The sequence below is a fragment of the Lathamus discolor genome, chromosome 2 (genome assembly GCF_037157495.1).
Source record: "Lathamus discolor isolate bLatDis1 chromosome 2, bLatDis1.hap1, whole genome shotgun sequence".
In the NCBI taxonomy this organism is placed as follows: Eukaryota; Metazoa; Chordata; class Aves; order Psittaciformes; family Psittacidae; genus Lathamus; species Lathamus discolor.
The window spans coordinates 105612397-105623461 of record NC_088885.1 but is presented as its reverse complement, the minus strand read 5'-3'; the positions used below and the strand labels follow the sequence as shown (position 1 = coordinate 105623461).

The 11065-nt window shown below is 42.9% G+C and overlaps 1 protein-coding gene across 1 annotated transcript in view; it reads left to right on the top strand.

Moving 5' to 3' along the window:
- The first annotated feature begins 461 nt into the window (after positions 1-461).
- Positions 462-11065, top strand: part of CEP192 (centrosomal protein 192) — a 79383-nt gene continuing 68779 nt past the window's right edge. The window contains exons 1-8 of the mRNA XM_065669137.1: positions 462-652; positions 2685-2735; positions 3783-3929; positions 5341-5552; positions 6783-6881; positions 7896-8036; positions 8333-8490; positions 9040-9190. Coding sequence (XP_065525209.1) covers positions 476-652; positions 2685-2735; positions 3783-3929; positions 5341-5552; positions 6783-6881; positions 7896-8036; positions 8333-8490; positions 9040-9190 — 1136 coding nt within the window. The 5' untranslated portion in view covers positions 462-475. The remainder of the gene's footprint in view (positions 653-2684; positions 2736-3782; positions 3930-5340; positions 5553-6782; positions 6882-7895; positions 8037-8332; positions 8491-9039; positions 9191-11065) is intronic.

The following is an 11065-nucleotide window of genomic DNA, read 5'->3' as shown; positions in this document are numbered from 1 at the left end:
GGCAGGTGTCCCTGCCCTGGCAGGCGGCTGGAACCGGGGGAGCTTTGAGGTCCCTCCCAACCCAAACCGGGCTGTGTGGTTCTGCGGTAGCCGCTGAGAGAGGGCGGCGCCGGCGGGCCCGGCGGGAGGGCTGCGGCGGGGACGCGGCCGGCACGGTTGGAGGCGGAGCCGGGGCCAACAGACCCTGTGGCTTGGCGCCACCTGCTGGAGCGCCAGCGGCGCCGCTGCCCGCGGGCGGAGCTGAGCGGCGCCCGGCAGGGGGCGCGGCGGCGGCGGGCGCCCCGCCCCTCGCCGGGAGCCGCGCGGGAGCCGCGCTGCGGGCGCCCCTCCCGTCCCGGGGCGGGCAGCGGGGGCCGCGCCTGCGCCGACGGCCGAGCGCGGGGACCCGCGCCCCGCCTTCTCACGGGGTGCGCGCGCCCGTGAGTGGGGAGGAGCGCGCACGCGCGGGCAGCGCGGCGGGCTGTGGCGGCTGCGCATGCGGCGGCGGTGGCAGTTGCCCCGCCCCCGCTTAGCCGCGTGCGCGCGCGCGCGCGGCGGCGAGATGTTCGTGGCGCGCAGCATCGCCGCGGACCACCGCGACCTCATCCACGACGTCTCCTTCGACTTCCACGGCCGGCGCATGGCCACGTGCTCCAGCGACCAGAGCGTCAAAGTGAGCGGCGGCCGCCCCGCGCGCGGCCTACCGGGGAGGCCGGAGCGCGGGGACGGTGCTGCGGGGCCCAGGCGCAGGCGTTCCCTGGCGGCGGGCGCGGGTCTGCGGGCGGGCGGGACGGGCCCGGCCCGTGGCGCCCCGCTCTCCGGGCCCGGGGCGTGCGCAGGGCCGCGCTGTGCGCCCGCGTCCCGCCGCGGTGCCGTCGGGTGCCGGGGGGCTGTGGGGCCGGGGCCACTGGGCCACAGTGCACGTTGTTTGTGTGCGGGCGTATGGACAAGAGCGTGTAAACGTACACCTTCCGTTCCGAGCCCTTGCTGCGAGGCTGGGAGAAGCGCTTGCACTGTTGTGGCTGCAGCGGCGCGGCTTGTTTCGTCCATTCAGCTGAAAGTCTGTGTTTATTTAAGGGCACTAAGGGAAGAAGCTGCAGTTTCATAGTAAAGCGCTAGTAAGCCTTCTGGCCGGGCCCTGGCAAGTTAGGGGGGCTGTAAACTAGTGGGAACCTTCATTTTGTATCCCTTTAGAGGGGAAAAAAGAAGTACATGAGGGGTCAGTTGCTTTTTCAAAATTTTTTGCACGTAGCGAAGAGGTGGACAAGCGTTGAGGAGTGACACGGCCAGATTTGGTCGGTGTAGTCCGCAGAGAGCAGTCATGGTTTTTGTTAGCCTGGGTGAGTGCCTGAGAAAATCACTTTTCCAGAGAAAGACGGGAGATTCGGATTAGGTATTAGGAAGAAATTCTTCACAGTATGAGGGTGCTGAGGTGCTGGCGCAGGTTGCCCAGAGAAGCTGTGGCAGTGCTCAAGGCCAGGTTGGATGGGGCTTTGAGCAACCTGGTCTAGTGAAAGTTGTCAATGGCAGGGCGGTTGGAAATGGATGATCTTTAAGGTCCTTTCCAGCCCAAACACATAAAATCTGTCAAATATATATCAGCCTTAAAAAAAAGTGAGCAGCCCCTTCTGCCTGACCACATACTAAAAAGCAGACAGCAAACCACCACCAACACAACGATTGTCCCCCAGAAAGTAAGTAAAATACCTTGTAAGTTTTTGGTCTGGGCTAACTATGTAAAACTTGTGGCCTAAAAAGAATGTTCTTAGAGGTGCCAAGAGGTAGGTAGAACACAAAAATTATGTTCTTTAGCAATGTAAGATTACTTTCCACCAGTATCCTTCATGAGACTATGTTAAGAAGTTATACTCTAACCAGGGTTTTACAACACTTGTAAGCAGCAGTGATGTGTCTGGTGTAGGCCTCATTCTCACTAGGTGAGCCCTGCAGAAAAGCAGAGGGGGAGAAGTTACAGAGTTAGGCTGCGATGGCAGCAACCAGGGTTGTACTGCAGATCCAGACTGGCGAAAGTGAGGTGACTTTTGGTAATGTTGTGTAGTGAGTGAGCGACACGCAGCAGTGAATGCTGGGCTTCCAGGGGTGCCTTTCATCTGGTTACAGTCATGATTGCTTTCACAACGTCTCAGAAAAAAATTCATGAAGACGATAAAAGATGTATGGGAAATGAGAGACAGGGAGGTTGACTCGCCTGTGTGTGGTTGCAAGTCAAGGCAGAAGTATTAGAAACTGACACATGAGCTGTTCCTCCTGAGTTGTGTTTTTGTTCTCCTGCTCTGCCTTTAGGGATGTTTGCCTGGAGCCACATCAGGGTTTCTGTGACCAGGTCTCAGTATGTGCTGACATGAGGACTGTTGTGCTCTAGAGAGAAACCAATTAGTGTGCTCATGGAACAGAGGGAATGAAGTACTGAGAGTTGCCATAGCTTGTCTTCTGTGACTAAAGTATTCTTTAAAAAAGACAGACTACACACAGGAGTGCATTTGGCAAGTTTGTGCCTCTTCTCCCTACCTGTAGTAGGGATATTTTGAGGGTTGAGTCAGTTGTGTATGAACCAGATAGAAATGTTCAGTGGTGTGTGTGTATACATGCGTGTGTATGCGTGTGTATTTAATGGCTGTGCTTTGTGGTACTACTTAGTAAGCTTTATATACAAACTGTATGATTGTATTTTGATTTCTCAATAGGTCTGGGACAAAAGCGAAAATGGGGATTGGCACTGCACAGCCAGCTGGAAGGTTTGTATTTATACAACTTACCCAGTTAGAACCATAATCTCTCCTTGTTTTTTAAAGAAACAGGCTTAGTTTTTGCTGACTTGGAGAGTATAAATATTTTTGTTGTAGATTCTGTATTTCTCATGATAAAATACTTTCTCTGCTTTTATAAAACTTCCCTAATGCCTCTCACTTGAAGCAGAGGCTAGCACACGGTTTTATAGTATTAGTACTTTGTTATGTTGGCAGACTTTGTTATCAGCAAACATAGGCGTAACTGGTGTTTAAGGAGCTGGAAAACAGTACTTTGGGTTTTAACTGAGCGTTCGCTTTTTGTGTATTGTAAGACTTTAAAAAGAAATTAAAAAAGGACAGAAAAAGAATAAAAAGGAAGAGGTCTGGCTATTAAATGTTACAACATCAGACCTTTTCCCCCCAAAAACCCCAGCTTTCTGGGAGCTGTGTCATATAGAGACTATACTTAATCGGGATCATTAGTGCATTCAGCTTCTGAACTGTCCTTAGCCTTGTATTTAATAGGATCACAATACAGTAATCCCTGTAAATGGAAATGCAAGTGAAGCGTTTGAATTCCCTTTCTCTAAAAACAGGCATTAGGTTGATGGTGTGAAAGAGGAGTTTCACGTAAATAAAGGTGGAGATAAGTGATGTTCTGCGTATGCTTCAGAGAAATGCAGGCAAGCTAGAAGTGAGCATAGTAAAGGCTGAAAATTGGAAACAAAGCTGTACTACTTGTATCAAGAGAGAATCTTAGTTTGGAACTTAAGAGTTTGAAGGAGTAATAAGTAATGCCTTGAAATACACTTCTAATAATCCCTTTCTAACCATTAACTAATAGCAACAAAACTTTGCAGTGCTTGTAGGAATAAACAAATGCCACAGCTGCTGTGTTAGCTTTGAACTTTACAAAAGAATGTGGGTATCAAAGGAATAGTCTTACTGCTTCCTAGGATTTACTTCTTCTTCTGCAGAAAGTCATAAAAATACACGATCACTTGCACTAATACACAAAGTGTTTCCCTGTTATGTTTTGGTGTTATCTTGCAGACACATAGTGGATCTGTGTGGCGTGTGACATGGGCCCATCCTGAATTTGGGCAGGTCCTGGCTTCCTGCTCTTTTGATAGAACAGCAGCTGTATGGGAAGAAATAGTGGGAGAGTCAAATGATAAACTCCGAGGCCAGAGTCACTGGGTGAGACTTTAACGCATTAATTAGAGTTTCTGTATGTTCTCATATAAACAGATTTATTATGCCTCATTGATTTATTTGCTTATTGTAACAGCTGAAGCTTTACACTGTTTAAATTCCAGAATTAAATGGAAGAGTGAACCTGAAAGTTGTTCTGAATACCAATTTACTTTCTGTTCCTGAAAAAGGGAAAGCACGCAGCTCCTGTTGCTTTATGTAAGGCCTTGATGTTGCCAATGTTTTGTTACTTTGTGGCAGTATTCCAATATAGAGTAACTATTTTTAAAGCATTTGGGGAAGAGGTTAAATGGCTGCATTCAAGCTAATTAGTGACACTACTATTGGCCTTCCTTCATAAAATGTTCTCTGGTGAATAACATGCAAACATGAGTTTCCATCTACAGTAGCATTAAAGTTGTGGAGTGTTTCTTCTGTGAGAAGAGTTCATTTGAAACTGTCTCACATTGTTCTTTTTCATCTTTCAAATGATAGGTCAGGCCTTGGGAGGAAATAGTTTCCTGGGAAGTGGATTTTCTGGGTAGCATTTCATTAAGGGAATTGTAGGTCTAAACAGGTTGTTTTGCAGCTGTTCTTCGTGCATAATCTTGTCTAACTCAGTACACTATTCCTGCCTCTGAGGTTTTGGTTTAGGTTGGCAAAATATCTGCAGCTTTCTACCTTCTTCTAAAGTTTTCTAACATTAAAACACACAGTTGTGAAGTGTTGGGTTGTCGGGACCTTTGGCACCCAGTGGGATATGAAGGTTGACTACCATGTCTACGAGGCAGTTGTGATACATAGTTTTCAGCTCAAACTCAGGTTTGCTTGGCAGAAGAGACAGCTGTGTTTTTCCAACACATTTACGATTTTTTCCTCTTCAACCGTGGCTAACCTTCCTATCAACTGTCTGCTGTATTAACCCATGCCCTTATCAGAAATACTTGTTTTGATGCTTCTGTTGGACAATACTTCATGGTAAACTTTGGCAGCACTGATGAAATTAGAAAGTGTCGCTCCTGCAGTTAATATACTCACCAGTAAGAATGAACAGGGCAGTTTCAAACTGCCTGTGGCCAATACTCTTATTTTATGCTTGTGTTAGGTGGTTGTTGTGGTTTTGGATTACTTTTTTTCTTTCCTGAAGAACATAATCTGAACAACTTTCTGGTACCAGAACTTTGATACCGTCGCAAGTATATCTCTTGATGCTTGAAACTGCATCAGTGCAATGATCTGTCATATCTCCAGTTCATTGATATATAAAAATTGGGGTTTTTTTGTTCAGTTCTTGATGGAAGAAATGACTGATCCTATGAAATGGTGTTGTCAGACTTTCATTAGCCTTCCTTAGGGAATAAATATTTGGTGGGAATTTCTAGCATTTCCTTCAAGACTGTCTGCCTTTTTTTTGCAGGTAAAGAGGACCACTCTAGTAGACAGTAGGACATCTGTTACAGATGTGAAGTTTGCTCCCAAGCATATGGGTCTTATGTTAGCAACCTGTTCAGCAGATGGCGTTGTAAGGATTTATGAAGCTCCAGATGTGATGAATCTCAGTCAGTGGTCACTGCAGCACGAAATCTCATGTAAGCTAAGCTGCAGTTGTATTTCTTGGAATCCCTCAAGGTAAGCCATTAAAACAGTAGGTTTTGCTTTGTGACTGTTTAAGCAGAAGATCCAAAGATCTAGTCTTGGAATTTTGTAGAATTAATCATAAAACATGCATGGAGAAGACTGAGCTTACATTGCTTAGATCTGAAAGAAAGCTGCTAACGTTCATTTTAATAAAGCAAGTTTGGCAGAGCCAGAGAAGTGTTACAAGAAATCCTCTGATTTGTGAGGAAATATTCCCAGCTTAATTATTTTTAGCAAGTAATAAGCTAGCATTCTTTATTTATCCCGCAAAACTTAAGTGGGATTTTCATAAGAGCAAGTGTTTATAATGGGACAGTTCCTATCTCTTTCTTTCTTAATCAAGGCATTGCCATAGTAATAATTTTGACAGCTCTAGTAAGGACATGCATCTTTGCCAGTGCGAGAGTACTAGGAACCACAAAAGTCTTGCTGGCGCAAATATAAAGCGTAAGAGTTGTTCTTTTAGTTTTATCCCCAGGGGTTCAATGATACACTTAACCTTCTGGAACAGGAAGGAATCACAGAGGAGTTTGGTTGGGTAGTCCCCACCTAGAAGAACAGGAATATGCAAAAGTTCTCCTTTGCTTTCCATCTCGTATTCTCCCTCAGCAATAACAGGAAGGGAATAACCATTCAGGGCTGAACTGCTCTGGATTGTGTTTGACCAGAGGCACTTAATAGCCTTCCCTGTAGACATTTTGGGCTGTGTCCTGCTGATCCAGTTATTCTTCTCTTCATTAGCAGTCACCTGTGCTGAGGGTTCAGAGTACAGGCTATCAGTTTAGTGCATGGGAGGGACCTAAGAGTTGGTTTAAAAAACTAGAGCTCATCTGTATTTAGCTTTTATAATCTTCCAAAACCTTAATGAAATCCCACAAAATCAGTCATTAAAAGTAGTGCAGAGAATGCAGTCTCTGCCATGAAACTTGTGACAAATACTTGGCTGCAGATACATATATAAGATCAGTTCTACCCTGGGAGCATCATTTTGAATTGCCAAATAATGTTCCTTAATGATTTTACCCTAGTGGGTGTATAAAATGGAACTCAATAGCACCTGCTCGTGTTCCTTGTGATTCCCGTGTGTTGTGATTTATTTTTTTTTGTTGTAACTGTTTTGTTTTCTTTATAGGTAATATGTCTGAAATTTAAGAAAACTGGCTTGGGGTACTTGCTGTGGAATCATTTGTAAATATAACAGTATTTATTTTCACTTTTTAGTTCTCGAGCGCATTCTCCAATGATAGCTGTGGGAAGTGATGACAACAGTCCAAATATATTGGCTAAGGTTCAAATTTATGAATATAACGAAAACACCAGGTATGCTAAATCGCAATGTGTAACATTTGTGGAATCTTAAAGTAGTTTGTAATATATGGCCTTCTATTCTTGTCATTGGATGTGGAGTAGTAAATAATAATACCTTGTTTCTGTCTCCAAGCCATTGGATGCAAAAGGAGAGGGATACCTCAGAATGGTAGCTGGTGTTAACAGACGCTGATAATTTTGTCTTTTCTCAGTATTCTTTCCAGCATTTTAAAGGGAGAGTTGTTTCTGCTTCTGCTAATTTATATGCTTAATTTTTCACACGGAATTAATAGGGCAAAGTTGAAATTTGCAATGCGTTGCACAAGACCCTGTTATGTTCAAGGCAACCTTAAAATGCATATCTGTACTGACATACTGTCTTGTGGATTTTACTAGTGTTCTGTCACAGTTCAGTCTGTGCAGTTAGGAGTTCAGAACCAGGAAAGGTCAGGAAGTGTGTGCACAACCACTTTCGATTAAATGATGACAGAGAACTTGGGTTTCACTCAGGGTGTTTGGTGTGGGAAAGGAGCCAAGGTGTTTTGTGGATTTGTGCCTGGCTTCAGACGATGTTCTCTGTGCATTAACGGTAAAAAAGAGTTCTTGCAATTTACCTGGTGGTAAATAAGAAAATGGAATACATGTTTACTGTACAGCGCAGGAGGCCAGTAATGGTCTGCTTACAAGCACAGAAAATACAGTAAGTTGAGATACAAATTCCACTTAGATTTGTGAACGGAAGAATCTTTATTTCCCTTTTCCAGCTCTAGACAAAAAAGTTCTTTCTACTGGAATCCTTGTTTTGTTGTATGATTTAGCATACTGTTTGTAGTTATTGTGTCTAACGTCTTCAATTTCTGAAGAAATCAGCTTGTAATTATTACTTAAATTTATTTTAAGAAAATGTTAGTTTTGCAAGTCTCATCATGTATACTAAGCCCTTTTTCCTTGTTTCACTCTGGTTTATATAATTTGCATTACTGGCAATTTTCATGACATTAAAAGCTCATTTCTTATGCTGTACAGGAAATACGCCAAAGCAGAAGCTCTGATGACAGTCACAGATCCTGTACATGATATTGCCTTTGCTCCAAATCTTGGAAGATCCTTCCACATCTTAGCTGTGGCAACCAAAGATGTCCGAATTTTCACACTAAAACCTCTAAGGTGAGTTCAAAAGGAAGACGGTTTGGTATGATGTGGTGCATACTATATAGTCTTGTTTTAACAGTGTCTGTGAAGCGAAAGTAGTAATCTGTGCAGGATTGTGTTTTAGCAGCCTGATTTTTAAGATTACAAGATTGTGAGCAAGTCTATAATTTTGTCTGAATACCTCCTAACACTCCTAATTTAGTGACGATTGTAGTAGAAATTCACTTGAAAGATGTCCTCTTTTTGCCATCATGTTCAAGCCCCCATCTTTGAACAGTTGTGTGCAGAACTGTCACTTTTCTCTTAAACAGGAAAGAATTGACTTCATCTGGAGGACTGACGAAATTTGAAATTCATATTGTGGCCCAGTTTGATAATCATAACTCCCAGGTGTGGCGAGTGAGCTGGAATATTACAGGCACAGTGCTTGCTTCCTCTGGTGACGATGGCTGTGTCAGGCTCTGGAAGGGTAAGACCACTATCTGAAATACATGAGCTTTATAGTATGCTGAATAGACTTGAAAAATTTTACTCCAAAATAATATTGTAGTAAAAGTTCGTTCTAGATTTGTGAATGATAGCTTTTCATATTTCTAAATAACTTTCTGTGCTGGAACATCTGCATGATTTAGGCTGCTGTGAATTGTTGTTATTGTACCCTCGTATTGTTTTACCAGATTAGAGCTATGAAAAGTTGTAATTTCTAAAGTTACTGTATATACTGCATTATCTTTGCTTGCTGCCAAACCCAGAAAACCTACATTCAGTCACGGTGTTCAGTCTAACTTTTTTTCTGTTCAAGTTTCCAAAAGCAACAACCAACAACAGTGGCAGTTTCCTCATCAGTTCTCTTTTGTTTCTCAGTATTTTAAAAAGGAAATTCATTCTTGCTACTGAACAAAACTGAGCTTGAAATCATGGGCAGGCAGAGAATGTCAGACAACTGAAGCATCATACTTGTATCAAAAGCTGAGCTTCAGAAAAGAAACTAACAGTGTTTATATATCTGTATTTGCAGCTAATTACATGGACAACTGGAAGTGTACTGGTATACTGAAAGGTAACGGGAGTCCAGTGAATGGTAGTTCTCAGCAGGGAATTTTTAATGCCTCTCTAGGTTCTGCCAATACAAGTCTGCAGAATTCACTAAATGGATCATCTGCCAGCAGGTAGGTTCATTAGTAGGGAGACTGAATTTCCACAGGTAGTTTCTGAATCTTCATTTACTTTCATGTTTGTTTTACAATAGTTTTTTGGGTTTTTTAAGTGCAATGTCATTTATATGAATACTTCTACAAGCTTTTCTGGTTTTGCTCTGTGGTGGTGTCTGTTATGCCAGTGTTAAGAGGAAAATGAACAAAACTACAAGCCATACTGACTCAAGGAGAAACTTCATCATACCACTGTGTGACTGCCCTGTTGTTTCTGATAGGTGTTTAAAAGTGAAGCAAAACCACCAGCAACAAATTCTGCTTTTCACTGGGATAATGTAGCAGAAAGGAAGGAGGAAAACATGGTTCTTCATGTAGGGTTTCAACAATCATACGCTAGTGTTGGTGTACTTGCATTTTTGCACGTGTAACATCATAGGATAGTTAGGGTTGGAAAGGACCTTAAGATCATGTAGTTCCAACCGCCCTGCCATGGGCAGGGATATCTCCCACTAAACCATGTCAGTTGATAAAAGTTTGAGGCTTTTTTTTTTTTGTTCTTCCTCACGGCATTCTTGTTGCAGATTAATTTGCTTTCTCATTTATTCTGTAATAATTGCTGTTTAGTAGGTAAATTTAACTGCCTCTCCTGAACACCATTTTACTTTGTTCACATCACAATCTAAAAATACACTGAGCCCCGCATTTGTGTGGCGGAGTATGTACATCAACTTTACAGGATGTGTCCTTATGGCCAAATTCCATAGCAGCAGCTTCCAAGTCTTGTGGCCAACTTTATTTACTTACATTTTTTTCCCAAAGCCTTGCAATAACCTGCATTACCATCCATATGCAGCTACTAATAGGGCTTTTTACAGTTTAAATTGCTGACCTGTTAGGTACTATGACAGTTGGCTTTTGGAGAGTAGAAGTCTTTGCCCACCCTCTTTCAGCAGTCAGTCCTGAACGGCAGTTCTGGCTTCCAGATCCCTGGCTGCACTGGGCAGGGAAGGACTTTCACATTTTCCCCACAAGATAAATGGGAGAGCAAGAGGTGGTAATGGGCTAAGTCTTTAGCAAGAAGGGAGGTCAAAAAATGCTGAAATGCAGTCCTGTCTTGGAAATGTGTCATCCAAAGCTATGTAACTGTATTTCCTTGAGCTCCTGTAGGGAGATACCGACTAGAGGGTAGGGTTTCACAGTCTCCTTACCTAAGACTATGGTGCTGCCAGCAATGCTACCCTACCCTACCTACCCCACTGGCTGTTCTTCTCCTCTCCCTGGAGTTGGTAGTAAGCCTTTGTGAAACTGAAACTTCCAGTATTATTTTAGACTTCTTCTATTGCTCTTTATTTTGGAAGTGTGGGTTTTTTTTTTATTTTGTTTTCTGTGCTTTTTATTAGGTAGTTCTCAGCTCCAATTTGGAATTAACATTTTATTACAGAATTCAATCTGTGGCTGCAGAATTTCAAAACATATGGTGTCTTGTCCTAGGATTGAGCCTTGCTGTAAAAATTACAGTTACACGTTTTCTTTTGTAATCACTTTGGCTTGAATTGCGTAAGCACAGTTGCTAACTTGTGGTTTAGTGTGTTAACACCTATGGTAAAGATTTCTGTGCTGACATTTGACTAAATTGATATGCTACACAGAATTTATTTTGTCTGTGATTGTAAATAGTATGTTTCAGTGTCTATATATTTAAACATTTAAAAGAGGTAAGGAAAAGCATAGGCAGAACTGGAAAACTAAAAAGTTGCCAAACTGGAGTTGTAATCAGAACAGTTTCATAACAAATGATGTAGACTGTTGGAAAATAGCTCAGAAGGGCTGTATTGTTATGTTGATGTAATTGTGTGTCTAGATTTATGATACAATTTCCATTCTCCATTT